Source organism: Heloderma suspectum, chromosome 6 (assembly GCF_057233095.1).
Source record: "Heloderma suspectum isolate Gila_16-S chromosome 6, 16-S_ref, whole genome shotgun sequence".
Lineage (NCBI taxonomy): Eukaryota > Metazoa > Chordata > Lepidosauria > Squamata > Helodermatidae > Heloderma > Heloderma suspectum.
In genome coordinates, this window is record NC_139463.1 from 105,674,825 (window position 1) to 105,692,589 (window position 17,765).

General features: G+C 45.4%; 1 protein-coding gene across 2 annotated transcripts; it reads left to right on the top strand.

Annotated features, from left to right (window-relative positions):
- The first annotated feature begins 1,667 nt into the window (after positions 1 to 1,667).
- Positions 1,668 to 17,492, top strand: BCL7C (BAF chromatin remodeling complex subunit BCL7C). Of its 2 annotated transcripts, none has more exons than XM_084806074.1 (7): positions 1,668 to 1,869; positions 6,545 to 6,673; positions 9,791 to 9,869; positions 9,962 to 10,070; positions 12,161 to 12,322; positions 12,437 to 12,522; positions 15,262 to 17,492. In XM_084806074.1, exons 2-7 carry the CDS (start codon positions 6,582 to 6,584, stop codon positions 15,412 to 15,414), a joined length of 681 nt encoding a protein of 226 aa, XP_084662200.1. In that variant the 5' UTR covers positions 1,668 to 1,869; positions 6,545 to 6,581; the 3' UTR covers positions 15,415 to 17,492. The 2 variants fall into 2 exon arrangements, with proteins under 2 accessions (XP_084662200.1, XP_084662199.1); XM_084806073.1 differs by lacking the exon at positions 1,668 to 1,869 and adding an exon at positions 6,181 to 6,274.
- Positions 17,493 to 17,765: the final 273 nt, after the last annotated feature.

Consider the following 17,765-nt stretch of genomic DNA (forward strand, 5'->3'; position numbering starts at 1 on the left):
CTGCTGGGGAATGCTTGGAGTTGTAAGACTTTTGTTCTGTCTAAACATGCGCAGGATTGCACCTTTAATGGTGTTATCCCCCCCCCCCCAAGATGGCCAAGAGTATTACACAGCTAACATTTATCTTCTTCCCCAAGGGCCATCCAGTGCTTCACAACTGCTTCTACATTCCTGGTATGTTCGAAGAATAACAGCAACAAAACGGATAAAGAAAATACTCCGAGCACCTGCAGTTTTTAAAACTGTAGTTATTAATTGTTACATTTAGATCCCGCCTTTTTTCCTCTTGCAAGGAACCCAACACGGTTTACGTGGCCCTCCTCCTCTCCATTTTATCCTCACAACAACCCTGTGAGGCAGGTTAGGCTGAGAGTCAGTGATTGGTCCAAAGTCACCCATTGAGCTTCGTGGCCGGGTGTGGACATGGTATGGAATCTCAGTTGAGTCGTAGCATCAGCATGACTACAGGAATAATATGGAGTTTACTTTTGCTGCCCTGATGCCTGCATCACTTTCACTTGCCTCTCTCCCGCTGGTACTTTAGCTCCCCCTAGCTGCACCCCTGACTTGGGGTGTTGCAATGAGGAGACTGAATGTTATCTGCCCTTTTAGAGGAACTCGCTTTCAGTGTTCTGAAGTGCTGCTGGCTGTTTTCCTTCAGGAAGCTGGCTGCCCAGCTGGGGTTTCCCTGTCTTGACTTCACAAAAGCTTCTGACAGTGGGAGAATGGAAAGTTAGTCTCAGATCTGCAAAAAGACCAGGGAGGGGCAGGCCCATGGCCAGCCTAAACGTTCTGAGGAGGTGGGGGGGTGCCCCAAAAGTAGGAAAGCGCAGTTCATCTGGTTTGCAGGCCTTTTAAGGCACAATCCTATGCATGTTTAGACAAAAACGAGTCCTACAACTCCCAGGAATGCTGGAAATCGTAACACTTTTTTCTGTCTAAACATGCATAATATTGCACCCTTAAAGACAAAATTGTAAACTGTTTTTTAATTATTTGTTTGTAAAAAAACACTTCAGGAGGGGCAGAGAAAATTTAGGGAGGCCAGCCCACCCCGTGCCCCCTGCTTGGGGAGGGGCCTGGTGGATTTATTTTATTTATTTATTTACAACACATACACATATATGCCATTCCACATTTAAACTGGCTTGTGGTGAGAATGGGCGGGTAGCCAGGATACTGATGTCAGCAGGAAAAAGGCAGAATTTAGTTTTTTCTGTTTTATTACACTAAAAAAAATCTTACCCTTCCTCCAAAGGGCTCATGGCTGTCCCCTACCTTTTATCCTCACAGCAACTTCCACAGTGGGTGGCAGGCTGGAGGAAAAGAGGGCCTTTGCAGATTGTTTATTATCAGTGGTGCAACTAGGGCTGGAAGTTGGGGGCAAAGTCCAGGGTCCCCCCAGTATCCATCCAAGTGAGCAGCAAGAGATGAGGGCATCAACGGAAGCAAACTCCATTTTATTCCTGGAGTCATGATGGTGCTATGATTTCAGTGAGTTGAAAATGCAAAATCTGCACATCCTCCGAGTTGTTGTTGTTGTTGTTTTTTAATAGGGTTGACAGTTTTGTTCTTGTGTCCTGGATTTTCAGGAAATAGCTGATTTTGCTTCATTGGAATTGCTGGGAAGGCTATTGAGAAAATGCTAATCCACCTCTCTTTAAAACAATCAAGGATGTCGTATTATGAAATGCAAATACAAAATGTTTAATGATAAATCATTAAAATTATAAAATAGAAAAAAGCAAAAAGCAGGAATTGTATTAAAGGGAAGACACACCCAGACGCAAGCAGGGTCACAATGCATTCTGGGTAACTGGCATAAAAACAATTGTCAAGATGACCTGGACGATATCCAAAAAGAAAATGGTGAGTTAAAGTCCTATCAGTTGTGCCAAAGAGTTTTTTGAGTAATGAACAGGTGTGAGACTATTTCCAGGACAAACATGTACTTAAAGTTTTCGCTTATCAATTGTTGTTGTTCAGTTGTTAAGTCATGTCCAACTTTGAGCAACAAATATTGTGTAAAGTATACACATCAAAAGCTTGATATACAGATATCTAAAACAATTATAGGCTTAGGTTTAATTGGCACATTTTGAGTAAGGAGGTATCTTTTCAAAGATCTGATTCAGAATTTATCTTATCTAGCCTGAAAGGTGTATGTGTGAACCTTTTTTTGGTATGTATTACATGTTTAGGAGTGTTTAGTAACAGTCAGATAATTAAGACTATGAGCTGTACTTTATGGGACAGTAGATAATATTAGCTATGAGGTGACGTCTACACCAAAAGGTATAAATATGTGTTGATTTTGGAACAAGGGAGCTTATTCTGGGAAGCTCACCCAGGACTGTGTACCTGTCAGCTAAATAATCTATTCAAAATTGAATGGGGAACTTGGTACTTAGAATGAGATCTCTCCTTTTTAAGCTAGTAGACTGGAAGAACAAGAAATGTTTAGGGAATTCTATTTCCTGTTAAGCTATCAAGATCTAAGAATCGTTAGCAATGCTCTGTTTAACAACAAGAAATCATTCAGGACAGATAAAAGGAAGTACTTCACACAGTGCATAGTCAAACTATGGAATTCACTACCACAAGTCGTAGTGATGGCCACCAATTTGGATGGCTTTAAATGGGGCTTAGACAAATTCCTGGAGGAGGAGGCTATCGATGGCTACTAACCCTGATGGCTCTGTGCTACCTCCAGTACCAGAGGCAGTGAGCCTATGTACACCAGTTGCTGGGGAACATGGGTGGGAGGGTGCTGTTGCGCTCATGCCCTGCTTGTGGGTTCCCGGTGGACAGCTGGTTGGACCCTGTGTGAACAGAATGCTGGACTAGAAGGACCAGCATGGTTCTGATCCAGCATGGCTCTTCTTATGTTCTTAAGAAATATTTTTCTATTTTATTTTATGCACATTGTTTTAATATGATGTTACAAATATAGTTCTTATAAAAGTGGATCAAAAGATGCTTCCCTTGCTTATTCTTGTTAGTACAAAACCAAAAGTGAATCCACCTAAAGCAGTGTTTGGTGTATGCTTTGTTTAAAGTGTACTGATCGGCTAGAAGTAGTTAACTGCCAGCCAAAGGCTTCCTAAATACTGAAACAATCGTTTGAAGGCACTCAGCAAAGGCCAAATCTGTAACAGTTGTCCTAACATATCAGGAACACAGAAGCAATTTGAAAGCATGGAATGATGGCGATGGTTGGAGTGGGGGGAAGAGAAATGTTAATTGTATGCTTCACAACTGTAGCAATACATGTGGACATCTAAAGCCCACCACCCCCACACGCCCAGGACGGTTAAGTCTAGGGTCTAAAATTACTTAGCTGCACCACGGATTTATTTATTAAATGTATATCCCTCCTTTTTGCCAAAAATGGTACTTGAGGTGGCCAAAAAGCATTCTGTTCACACAGTGGCCAACCAGCTGGCCACTGGAAACCCACAAGCAGGACATGAGTGCAAGAGCACCCTCCCAAGCTCCCCAGAACTCGTGTTCATAGGCACACTGCCTCTGGTATTGGAGGTAGCACATCACCATCAGGACTAGTAGCCATTGATAGCCTTCTCCAACAATTTGTCTAAGCCCCTTTTAAAGCCATCCAAATTGGTGGCCATCACTACGACTTGTGGTAGCGAGTTCCATCGTTTGACTATGCGCTGTGTGAAGTGCTTCTTTTATCTGTCCTGAATCTCCCTCACATCAGCTTCATGGGATCTTTAGGTTCCAGTATTATGAGAGAGGGAGAAAAATGTCTCCCTATCTGCATTCTCCACACCATGCATAATTTTGCACACTTCTATCATGTCTCCCCTTACTCGCCTTTTCTCCAAGCGAAACAATCCCTGCCCCACACGTGACCCTTGGGGCTGCCAAAGCTGCGTGCCCCTGCTTTAGTTCTTCTGGCTTGTGGAAGCAGAAGGGAAAGCTGTATTCTACCCAATTTCTTACTTAGCAGCAATACAATTCAGTAAACTGAAGCATATTAGGCAATCTCATAGGTTTAAACCACCAGGAAAGGGGTATATATAGCTTACAGCTGATAATAAATATCACAAATAAAACAAAAACAGCATCAATAACATCCAATTGCCCCATGGTGTGTTGTCCCCACCCACCCAACACTTTGGGCCCAAAGTAGGACAGGAAACTCATGGACTTGGAGAGCACAAACTACAATAGGAACATTGTATGGCAGAACTTCTGGAGGGCTCCTTTAAAATATGTGGGAAGGGTATGTCTTGGGAGGGTTCTGGCTTTGATAAGGAGAGCAGGGACAGCCCCCAAAGGCCATTTTGGACAAGACCCAAGCAACATTAACATCCCCTCAGTCTGAGCCCACCATCTTCCTGTAATCCCAAATCTTCCCTGCCGCAAAGCATGTGGGTCTCCCAAATTCTGACTCATAGCTCTGACTCTAACGCCCCTGCCTTAGTGGGCTGGGATAATGGTGACCCCAACTAATGCCTCTGACTCACCCAATGAACTGAGAACAGCAGTGTGGAAAGGTGGCTGAGCTTCTCAGCTTCAAGCCTTGGTAAGCTGCTTTTGAAGATTAAGTTGGCCTGTCTCATGGGCTTTGCAGATGGGGGTGGGTGGTATGGGAAAAGGAAAAAAAAAAAGCTGTGGACAAAATAAGTACTTAGTTGTAATGCCCAAGGTGCTGAGGGTGTTACTTTGTTGTGCAATTGCCCTGTTTTTTTCCTAGGAGGTAAGTTCTCTTGAGCAAATGCAGAGTGCATTGTCTCCTACTGAATAACAACTGCCATTCCCCCATCCCCTGACTCTGAATTTTGAGTTGCCACCATTTCTGGCAGAGGCACTGTAGCTTTAACAGCCATATGGCAGACAGACATTCAACAGATGCAGCTCCTCTTGGAGAAGCAGTGGTAGAAAAGGCTGAACCTGTTGACTTTCTGCCTTTCATGCAGCTGTAAAGGAAGAGAGCTGCTACCAGGGGTGGGAGAGTGGCAGCCCTCCATATATGATGGAGAAAACTGGGTGTGAATACTCTGGTAAGAAGGAAAACACTCTGCATATGTTCTTTGGAACTTCCCTCTCTATTAAGGGTGGGGGGAGGAGAAAGCCAGTACCACCTAATGCATGATAGAAAGACTCTCATAGACAATAATCAGTTGAAGTTTTAGTATATTAATTTACTAGGTAAACCCATTAAAACTAATTTTGTTTATTTAATTTGGACAATACCAAATTAATTAATTGAGGAGAGGGATTTTCAAACTGGATGAAGATAATTTTCTACCCTCTGAAGTTAGAGCATTACCTTTTAAGGATTGCATGCTGTCCAACCACTAGGTAATGCTACCCATGTCGGATTTTATTGTGATAATATAAAGAGTACCACATTTATCTTTCCTTCTGTTCTCTGCCCCACAAGAAACCTGTATGTTCCCATCAGTACTGGAGACAGTTTTGAGTAATTACACACACACACACACACACACACACACACGAATAGTCATTACTGTTCTTTTGTCCCAGACACTTCAGAATTGTTTTGAACCTAACAAGAGTAATCTAACAAGCAACACCGTCCTGTGCATGTTTCTTCAGAAGTAAGTCACACTGGATTCAGTGGGACCTACTCCCAAATTAGTGTGGATAGGAGTACAACCTAACTCCATCTTAAGACTGCAGGCGTTCGGTCTCCGGTGTCGGACCCAGCCTTTTCTCTTTTAACATCCAGCCTCAAGAAGATTTTTGGAGAAGTCAAAAGATTGTTCACTATTTGGGGGCCATTTTAGTTGGTCCTAATAAAGGTATATCATCCCACGGTGACTTTTCCCTCTAAAACCTGCAGCTCTACAATAAATGAACATTCTTTCTGGGGCCAAAGAAGAGCTGTGTGAAATCAACAGACTCCTCTGTGTTTTTGTCCCCCCCCCCCACCTTTTCTTCCCTGCATTTCCACCTGCAGTCTGGTCCATCCATCATTTCTCAAAAGGATGGAATCTTGTGCTCAGAGTGCAGACTTTTCCTGCTCTCCTAGTCACCAGAGGGCGCTCCCTTAGTTGCAAATCTCTATGAAAAAAAAATCCCTGAAAGAACTATATTATTTTCTTCCGATGGTGAACCGCCTTTTTCCCGTCCTTTTTTCTTTTTTTTTCCTCTCCCCTTTTTGGCAAACGGAGGACAGGAAAAGAAGACAAAGAGAAGGAAGTAGAAAAACGATGGAGACCCAACAGCGAGAATGATGAGCAGACGAGGACTCCGATAAAAAGAGAGAGGGGAGAGAAAGGCAGGAATATTGTCACAAATTGACAGAAGACCGATTGATGGAGAAGCGGGCATGGATAGACGGATAGATAGATGGATGACAGAGTGACGCATATATTTCTAGCACCGAGATCGTTGCAGTGAGCAAAACAAGATAGGGGGGTGGGGGTGGGCAGAGAGACAGGTAGAGAAAGACAGAGAAAAAGAAAGACATGGGATAAAGAGAACGAAAGAGCAGAAGCAAAAGGCAGTGCCCCGGGGTAGAAAGCTCTGAATTTTCTTCTGCCTCCAGCTCTCAACACGACACAACTCTTCAAACTTGTTTCCTGATGTCGGGACGTGCGGTTCGAGCTGAGACGCGGAGCCGGGCAAAAGATGACATCAAGAAAGTGATGGCAGCTATCGAACACGTCCGCAGATGGTGAGGCTGGTAGGGATCTGATGGTTGGGGTCATAGGAACTTTTGCAGAAATGCGGCACATTGGCCAGTCCTTCCGAGAAGCATTGCGAGTTGGCTGTAGTGTGGGTCGTGGGGGGTGACCTTTGACTTTGGGGCCGCACAAGATAGTTCTGCAGCCCCCGTCTCACTTGGGGGGCTTGGCATCTGTGTTTTGGGGTCATTGGCTCTGCGGCCTTTGTACCAAGGTTTCACGCTGGGAAGCACACGATTCACTTCATGTGCCCGTGTGAGCGTTTGCCAAATGCCATTTGGAGTGGGAAACATTGAATTGCACCATGTATTTTTACGACTTTCTGTTCTGCTTATTGGTGGAGACAGTGCAGGATTATCGAATGCTAGATTTGCCGACAAAACACTCCCATGCTACTTCCTTTTCTGGAAGGGGCCTTTGAAAAACCGTACTTCCTTCCCCAACTCTCCCTGCCGCCTCCCTCCATCGCCACCGCAGGCCAGAAGATCAACATGTCTGGGGTTATGTTTCAGTGTTGGGGCAACTTTGTGTTACGTGATCCCACGTCTCCCCTTCCCCTGTTATCTGGCCCATTGGGAGGGCTGGCCCAACCAGGCCAAGGGGCAATACAGGCCCAAGAGGTAGGCAGCAGGTTTTCAGGGGCACCAAGCTAATTGGGAAAACAGATAGACAGTTTCCAGCTCTGCCCATTCTTTTTTATCATTTGAAAAAATGAGAAAACTTTAAAAAAGAAAAGAAAAAGAGAGGGCAAAACTGAGCAGCAACACTGAGTTTTGCCCAGGACGCTTGATCCACCCACTCTTTTTTTGCAACCTGTTTGGGGATGTGTGATTACTTTTTTATGCTAGTCTAAGGGCACACAATCCTGTGCATGTTTAGACAGAAAAAAGGTCCTACAACTCCCAGCATTCCTCAACCAGCTATGCTGGGAGTTGTAGGACTTTGTTCTGTCTAAACATGAATACCATTGTGCCTTAATTGTATTTGTATTAATTTATTTAATTAGATGGCTACCTGTTGTCAGACAATCATCCTCCCCCAAAGTGGCTCATATCAATAATAATAATAATAATAATAGCAATAATGGTAATAATAATAATATGACGGCACAGGCCCTGCCACGAGAAAGCCAAAAGCCACATAAGGGAAGGGGGCTGAAAGGGAAAAAGTGGAGGAGAGAGATCAGTTTGAGAAGGCTAGATCGAAGTGGAGAGTTGTGAACAGGCATTTATAGCCAGCTGGGGCCAAGGTGATCTCTCGCTGGTGGTGTGGCTTGGAGAGAGATGCTGCAACTAATCCACCCTGACCTGGTGGCAAAGACCAGAGTGGCCTCTATTCCTTTCTGCTAGTCTAGGGCAACTGGCAGTTGGAGCCTGGTGTTCTCTCTACAGGAAGTGGAGAAACAAGCTTCCTGCAGCTCCTTCTCCCAGGATTGGGACCCTAGAGTGTGGGGTGGGGGCTTTAACCCTTTGCCTCCTGCTGCAGTCACCCACCACACTCACACCACACCAGGTGATACACACCACACACAATGGGGGCTTTGGGGAGGGGGTGGAGCTTCAGGGAGTGGGGTGGGGCTGTACTAGAGGTCTTCACAGGCCAGATGGGAAGATATTTGGTCCACAGGTCAGAGGTTCACCATCCCTGATCTAGTGAGTTCACAGCAGAAGGAAAATTCAAACCAGGGGCCTCCTGATTCGTAGCTCAGTCTCTTAGGGCTTCTCCACACCAGGCTTTTTATCCCACAACTTTACCAGGGCTTTTGCTTCTGGATTCTTTGTGGGATTAAGTTCGGCCCTTTAAATGCACATCCCCTGTTTTTTCCCCAGGGATTTCCTTCATCTGCAGGTTCTATATGTTTCATTATACAGCCACTAGATGGTGCTGTGCTTCTAGTACAACTCCATCATTACATGTTGAAATTCTAATCGATTCAAATCTCCATTTTTTAAAAAGCGCATTATCCCCATTACAAATAAAGATGCAGAAATGGTTACAAATCCCGGAAGAGGCCCCGGAGGGTGATGATGTCATGTAAAGGACCTGCAAACTTCCATGAATAACCAGTCTCAATTGAAGGATAAAAGCCCTATGTGGAGAAGCCCTTAGACTCTACACCACACCAGTCTTGGGAATGTGTGACAGGGCCTTCTCAACTGTGGCTCCTAGACTGTGGAAAACCAGTTTGTTTTCCCCTGCCCACCTTTTGGGGAGAGTAGCTAAAATATGCCTCTTTATGAAAGCTTTTGGTCTGATTTACAGTACAATCCTATACACGTCTGCTCATGAGTAAATTCCATTCAGTTCAATGGGTCTTACTCCCAGGTAAGTGGGTACAAGATTGCAGCCTGAGGGCACAGTCCTATGCATTTTTAAACAGAAAAAAAGTCCTACAATCCCCAGCATGCTGGCTGGGGAATACTGGGTGTTGTAGGGGTTTTTTTTCTGTCTAACCATGCACATGATTCATCCCTTAGTTGCTATTGCTGCTCAGCTCCTGGCTGTTTCCTTTTTCTTTTGTGACTGTTTTCAGAGCTTGTTTTATTTATTTTATTGTTTTATTTCTGGGTTTTAAAAAAGTGATCCTTTTTAAATGTTGTAATTATGAAATGCCTTGAATCATGTTTAATGGAGCGGCTGGGTGTAATGGTGTATATATATATATATATATATATATATATGAGCCAGTGTGGTGTAATGGCTAGAGCGTTGGACTGGGACTTAGGTGACCTGGGTTCTAGTCCCCACTTGGCCATGAAGCTCACTGGTAAATTGGGTCAGTCACTGACTCTCAGCCTCACCTACCTCACAGGGTTGTTGTGAGGTTAAAATGTAGAGGAGGAGGAGATTATGTAAGCTGCTTTGGGTTCTTTTCAGGAAAAAAGGTAGGAATACACACACACACACACACACACACACAAACACACATACACACACACACACACACATATATAAAATAATGAAATAATATTTAGAATTCTTTTAATGTCAGTTGGTTCTTTGTGGATGTTTGGGATGGATAGTGGTCATGGAAGGTTCCCTGAGATGGAAAAGGTTGTGAGGCTCACATGGGGTTCATGTGCCCTTCACTCTTTCCTGTTTCTTAGGGAAAAGCGGTGGGTGACTGTTGGGGATACATCTCTCCGAATCTACAAGTGGGTACCTATTGTGGATCCCCGGGACGAGGTAAGGGACGTCTATATGCTTTCTCCCAGGTTCCCTTTCCTTTCCGCTTCTCGCCTTTCCTGACTTCTCTCCTCTCTTCCCCTCCTCAACAGGAGAAAAGGCGGCTGGCGGGCAGCAGTGAGCAGCAGAGGACCAAGGAGAGGAGATCCCAGTTGCCCGGCCTGCGCAGCAACCCTGCTCTGCTCATGTTGGACCTCAATGGTACATCTTGGAAGGTGGGGGACAGGAAAGGGGCGGAACGACTCCGTCGGGTCGGCAAGGCGGGACTTTCCCAAGTCCCGCCCCTGCAAATCCTCACCCCCACAGCAGCACAAGCCCCCCCCCCGGATATCCCCAAAGATTTGGCACTTGATTCTAAGCTTGATTTGATCTCTGAGGAGATGAGAAGAGATGCCTCTTGATGCTTGTGGAGATTCACTTCTTTTCTTTAAATGTGTGCCACACCAGGTGGCCCAAAAGTAGGTATGCAGTTGTTTAGAATGTTGATGGGAGGGGGAGAGAATGTGTGAGTAGAAGATGTGTGGGTGGAGTCAGAATGACAGTTGGGAAGAGTGAGTGACAGGGAGTGACAGTTAAATCAGTTAAGTGTAGAGAGTGAGGGGAGTGAGGCCCTTAAGTAGGTATACAGTTGTTTAGGGTATACTGTATACCTACTTTTGGGCCACTTTGTATATATGTATATTTACTATCTATGCTGGTAATGCTGCAAGTGCAATCTGGCCATGTTGGCTGGGAACAGTGGAGGCTGGTGGCACCGTGAATTGCTCTGGGCTGCAGTCAGAACTCTAAAGGAGCTGTCCAAGGTGCTGAACCCCCTTTGGGGATAGGGTTCAGCACCTTGGATAGCTCCTTTAGAGTTCTGACTGCTTCTGATTGAAACCCGGGGCGAATTCACTGCCCCACTGACAATGGGGCCACCAGCCTCCACTGGCTCCCATGTGGAGGGCACCAGATTGGGGAAGGCTGATGTAGAAAGAGGGGAGGCCTTCGGTTTTAAAAGCAAACAGGGCTTGCAAGGGGGGGATTTCAGAATCCTCCCCCCCCCCCCCGGCTCTGCTACCCACGTCTGCAGCTTGCTTCCTTTGCCCTCTGCAGCCCTCTTCTCTGCCAGCTGGAGTGCTGAACTCAGGTGTGATCCTGGCTGAGTGAAAAGCACCTGTGAAGAATTGCTGGTGCGGAAGGGAAGGCGCCGGAGGGGAGAGGGTTGTGCGCCCCTCATCCGTGAGCCCCCTTGGCTTTTGAAAGAGAATACAAGCATCTAAGAAGGATTAGAGCAAAGGTCCACGTAGTCCAGGGCTGCTGAACTGCTTTCAGCCTGAAGGCCAGATAAACTCTTGGGGGCCAAGTTCCAGTGGTGGGTGGCACCTAAGGCAAAGGGGTGGAGCCCAAACAGCCAAAATACCAGCATATTTTAGCTTGCCGCTCTCACTGCCAGTAATAAGCCTTAGGAGCAGCATTTCAGCCTTTTAGAAAAGGGTGTGGGGGGAACATGCCAAAGCCGTGAAACCACCAATTGGTGCTTGGGGGAAGGAGCAAGGGGGCCGGGTCAGATTAGGACTCCAGGTGGGCAGGATTTGGCCCCGGGCCTGGGGTTCCACACCCCTGATCTAGCCCAACTTCCTGGTTCCCACAGCGGCCTACCAGAGGCCTATGGGAAGGCCTCAAGCAGGACATGAGGGCAAAAGCTTTTTCCCGCATTTGCACCCCAGCAGTGGTTATTCAGTGGCACATCGCTACCGAATCTTGGGGTTCCTTGCGGCCGTTCTGACAAATAACTGTCGATAAACGTTTTCCTTCACAAATTTCTCTGATCCCCTTGTCAAACCATCTTAGTCAGTGGCCACCACCCAGGGCTGGCCCAAGGCCTTTGCTGCCTTGGAAACGACAAGATGGCACCCCACTTTCATTCCATGCACAAAAGCTGACCAGACTGGCAGTTCAATCTTAGTTCAATTGTGCTGACCGGAGGACAGAATTCTACACAGCAGCTGAGGGCAACAGCTAGTTTTCGGGGCGGGGTACACAGAAAGTCATGCGACCCACACAACCCTCCAGCATCTTACTGCGCCACTCCCTGCCACCCCCAGCATCTTGCCGCCTGAAGTGGCCACCTCATTCTACGTCATGATTGGGCTGGCCCTGCCACCACGTTGTGTGGCAGTGAATTCCCATGAATTAACACTGTGTTGGTTGAAGAAGTGCTTCCTGTTATCTGCCTTAAATTGCCTGCCACTGAGCTGCTCATCCCTGACCGCCAGAGTTCCTAATGGTCCCGTTTCTCCTTTCCCCAGACGAGAACAGCAACCAGAGCTCTCTTTCGGAGACCTCACTACTGAAAGGGGGGGACACCAGCCCCACCCCTACCCCGGACCGCAGCCAGACTGTAACTCCCACCCCGTTAGGAGAGTTAAAGGCTGAGGATTCACAGCCCCCTTTGCTGGGGCAGGAAGGAGGTAGGTTCAACTGGGAAAAAATGAAAGACAGTAGCAACTAGTGGATGGAGCTTTTAACCCCCCCCCTTTTTTGGTTTGCCTACTCTGATCTCTCATTTTCTCTCCTGGATGCAGATTCTGGCGTGCTGCTTCTTGAGGGAACAGATGAGCCCCCCATGCTAACCAAAGAAGAGCCAGATCCTAAGACATCACATACCCAGGTGAGCGTGCTGATCTGAGAAAGTGGCAAGGGTTGTGCTGCTGTTTGTATGACTGTCTGTCACATCCAGGGTTGAGTGAGAGCCACAGACAGGCTCCACTGTTGCCCCCCCCCCCGCCTCCATGTGGCCAAAATGTTAAAAGAAGCGACTGCCTATATGACAACAGTTCTCTGAGAGGGGTTGGTTCTCAGCATGCCCTAGTGAGGTTGGTTCCTGTGAATTTATTAGACTTGTGCTTCTACATTTTCACACTCACGCACTTTACATAATGCATTTACAGGATATTTGCATAATTATGCTGTGGATTTATTGTTTTTAGAGGGTACATTTAATTGGAAATGTTTTATATTAAGTATTTTGTGATAAATTACTTTTGAATTATTCTCATGTTTTTGTATTCAGCTATATTTGGATTGTTTATGGATTTTTTTTATTGTTTTTGCATTATTGATATGCTGTTGTACATTTGATGTGAGGTTGCTATGGATATAGTGACTGAAATGTTATTTAAGTGTTATTGTGATTGCCTTTGAGCTCAGCTTTGTTCTTGGAAGAGCAGCGTGCAGATATTTAATCTGTTCTAATTTAAGGTAAACTTAACTAGTACGTTCTAATGTTATTGATTGATGGGCTCAGCAAAGAGATGGTGGGTTAGCTAAAGTGACCCTGTGAGGCCCCAGTCACACTTTTAGCTAGTACTTTTGTATGATGCAATCTCACCCTGCTGTAATATGTATGTTGATACCAGAATCCATGAGTCTGGTAGTTCTTTTCCACACAATCTTTGACCAGGAGGGAGAGGAATAGGGCTTCTCTACACCAGGGTTTATCCTGCAGCTTTACCGAGCTTTCTGCTTCCGGATTCTTTGCAGGATTAAGCTTGGTTCCTTTACACCGGCTGACATGGGCTGTTTTTCAGGGATGGGGGGGGGGGGATCTTTCTCTGCAAGTTCTGTATGTTTCATTATACAGCCACTAGATGGTGCTGTAGTATAATGCAATTACAGAAGTTCATGTAGCCATTAAAGTGCTTCATTGCTCTTCTAGAGAAAGTGACACATTTTCCCCTATCTTAAAAAAAAAAGAAGCCAGGATAAAGGTAATTAAACATGGAAGAGGCTGTGGAGGTTGCCAATGTTATGTAAGGGACCCGCAAACGTCCATGAGTCACCAATCATAAGCGCACGATAAAAGCCTCATGTAGAGAAGTCCACAGTCAGGTGAGAAGGATCCACACAATTGGCTTTCCCTATGTGCTTCCATTAAAGCAAGTGAGGTTTAGCTAGTGACCACCAGCTATCAAAGGCCATTGAGAAAATAATCTTTCGCTCTTAAGCTATACCAAAAATCTAGAGAACTGCCTTCTCTTCAGTCTCTTCACTCTGCATGTCTAAAATAATATTACATCCACTAATTCTTTATTATGTATACAAATGTAAAATTTCAGATTTAAAATTTCAGATTTGAAAGAACCCTAATGAAAAGTTCTGATTGGTGGGAGATTCAGGACAGATTAAAAGAAGTATTTGTTCACACAGTGCATAGTTAAACTATGGAATTCACTACCATGAGATGTACTGATAGCCACCAATGTGGATGGCTTTAAAAGGGAATTAGACAAATTCCTGGAGGAGAAGGCTATCAATTGCTACTAGTCCTGATGGTTATATGCTACCTCCAGGATCAGAGGCAGTATGCCCATGTACACCAGTTTGTGGGGAACTTGGGCAGGAGGGTTCTGTTGCACTCATGTCCTGCTTGTGGGTTCCCAGCCGACAGCTGTTTGGCCACTGTGTGAACAGAATGCTGGACTAGATGGACCCTTGATCTGATCCAGCATGGCTCTTCTAACACGAATATCCCAAATGTATATTCTCCTAATTAAAGTCCCTTCCCCATTCCATTTTTAAAAAATTATTGAAATCCTGAGTTTTTCAAGCTGATACCTAATATTTTGCCTTAAAATTAACCAGCAAGATTAACAGCGTAAATGTCTACATATGTCTACTGAGAAGTAAGCCCCGTTGAGTTCAGTAGGACTTGCCTCCAGGTATAGGATTGCAGCCTAAGATACCATTTTTTAAAAGTAGCCCTTGAAAAAGGATGTCCAAAACTGAATTTTAATATGGTCAACATTTACAGAACTGAATTTGGATTTTGCAAATTCTGTCAAATCTGGATTTTTTCTGAGATGTTGGATGCTTTCAGACAGAGAGTTTTCTGTGGTAAGGAAAAAGAAGGAAGAAGTGGTGGGAAAACACGGGAAGATTCTGAGTGGAAGATGATGACATCTGGATCCAGGGATGGTGCTGTAAAAAACTAATCTGGAAGCACCCATCCTTTCAGCTTTAACTAGGTGGTCACTTACAAATTGCCAAAAGAGAGGAAATGCATCCCCCCCAAAAGGGACAGAAGATAACACAAATTTGCATAAATGTGGCACATGCTAATTTAGAGGTGTAGCTGCAAATTTAGAAGGAAATGTTATAATTTAAATAGAAATACAGTCAACCTCACCAGAGTGTGGAAGACTGTGTCCAGGTGTAACTATTGATGGGCAACCGTTCTGCTGGTTCTATATGTTTAAATAAAGTGGAACTGGACAGGCCAGCCCTTAAAAGAGAGGATGGTCCTTTGTTAACCCTCCAAGCAGAGGACACCTGGCCACCCCTGTTGTGGTTGCAGGTGGCAGTGGTGGTGGGGAAGAGGTGAGATATTTACATCTTCATTTTCCTCCAGGCGCCGGAGACACCAGGCCCTGCGGAGCCCGAGAAGGCCTGTGAAGACCTGACACCTGAGGCAGAAGAGTTGCCATTGCTGGGGGCTCCGCCACTGAAGCGTATCCGCACTGAGGCACAAGATTCGGAGTCCAGCCAGCCCTCGGAAGCTTAAGCTCAGGCCTACTTCTGCCCTCCTCACCTCTTTTGATAGGGTGTGTGTGTTTGGGGGGCATGGGGGGGCACTGGCTGGGAAGAATAGATTGACATCACGTTAGCAAAATACGGCGCAGGCCAGCCCACACCTGCCCCTCCTGCCCACACGCCTGGGGACTGGGGAGTGTCACCGTTTCACTGCCCCTGCTGCCCCCTGCTGGAGGCACAGTGTCATCATATGGCTGTGGTAAGTGAATAAACATGGCAGCCCTGTTGGATACACAGACAGGCGGCCATGTTTGTTTACATGTGGCAGCCACGTTTTATTTTTTGTTTTTTACACACTGCATGCATGATTTGCAGCATTAAAAGGAAACACGGCAATGGGAAGGGAAGCACGCGTGGCTTCACCGCCTTGAGTGCCGTTTTTCTTGGTAGAAAGGCAGGGTACAAATCAATCAATACCATATGAAGCAGAGGCAGGTGTGGGCACGATGGTGATGAGAAGGGAACCAGCAGATCTGCTTGTGAGGCTTGGCCTAACCAATGTGCCATATGGGGTACGGTACCTATTGAGGAAATGAAAATTACACTCTGTAACAGGGAGACAGAAGCACACTTGCCAAAAGAAAAAGGATCAAAGGGATATTAAAAAAAAAAAAAGTGTCAGGAAAGTCAAAAGGCTTCCAGGTTCTCTTTTCCAACCTACATTTGAGAGTGAAAGGACATCCAGTGGTTTAAAGGTGAGGCTGTGTGTTAGTCTGCATCCACCCCAAATCCAAATTTTGCCATCAGGAAATGCACATTCTGTGAACACCGCAAAACATGCAAATTAAGCAGGTTTGCTTTGTTTTGCATAGTTTTATTGTTTCTGTGACTCTGGCAAGAGTAGAGAAGGACGTGGACATGTTTTCTTCAGAATCATGAGGACCAGAAATTTACTTTAAAAATAAATAAGCCACAGCATCTCAGGATGCCAAATCCAATACTGGTTTGCAGGTACCCCAGATACGTGGAGCCCTGATTAAATGAGGGATGAAATAAATCCTGGAGGTCAAGCCTACATCAAATTAATATGGTCTGTTCTGAAAGCTCTTTTGCCTAATCCCAAATATGTGAGGTCTGCTTTTGGCTATTTTGTTGGAAAGGGCAAGACACTCTACACATGCTCAGAAGTATTTGCTGTACTATTGTTACTTCGTGTGTTTTAGAGCTTACTGCCTTAGAACTGAATCATTCTAGAGCTAAGATGGTGTAGGTTCTGGCTCTAAGTAATCCCTGGCAAGGGAGCCTGTGGACCTTGGATTCTGCTCCAACTGCTAGGAGGGGAAGGAAGCCTTGTCTGTAGAGACGGGAAGCAGGAGTGGGACATTTCTGAGCATATGCCTTTGGTTGCATCAGTCTTTGTAGAGAGGCATAGAGTCTGCTACGTTGGCTGGTGGGGGTCGGGACCACTGGGTTCCATCCCCAGATCTGGATGGAGAATGTGAGGAAAACGAGAGGCAAAGTGCAAGGAATCTATCAGAGCTGTAGGTGGGGTAGAGAATTAATCTGTGTTGTGGATTCTGTGGTGTATATACATCCATTTTTCATTTTAGAGTTTGCTATTCAACAGCAAGCTTTGTCTGTGCCTGTGATTCCGCAGTACCATGCCTTACACAAGATGTTGTTAGCTTTCTTTAATGTCCTCTGAGCTTTGGCACTGCTTTTTGTCCTCTCCTCCCAGTCATTCCATGAAGATGGAGATTTGGGTTACCAAAAGGACATGCCTGAAGACATGTGTTGTATAATAGTTCCTAGGCATCTGTGACATCACAGCTAATACTCAAAATTAATATGAATGGCAAAAGATGCTGGTTTGTTTGTTTTTTACAGGCTTTGATGTGTTCAGTAATAGTCTTTCAAAACCATTCCTCGTTAGTTTTGCTCTAAAATGACCCCCTTGGGCTGCTGCTGCTTCCTCCTCCTCTTCCTCCTTCTCCATGTAATAAGAGTTCTGCTTGAACAGTGTAACCAAACACCACTCCAAGTTGTACGAGACCTCATTGTTCGTTGATATAACTGTATACATAAAGTACACAATCGTTTCAAGAACTGTATTGAGATTCAAATGAATGCTTTCCCTGCGCCTTTGACAGCTGGGTATTTTGTCCTGGGGCAAGATGTCCAGCAGTTAGGGCAGCTGCTGCTGGCATTACCCTCTGTCAACCTGAGTTGTTCCGAAATCCTTGGCTATCTTTCTTTGCTCGCATTCTTCAGCCATCCAGGTGGAAACTGCTGTCTTTTCTGTGTACACACAACCTGTTTGGGCCCAGTTTAGCTTTTCTTTCAGGTCCAAACCGCTATCTAACCTCTCCTCAAGATGCAGGT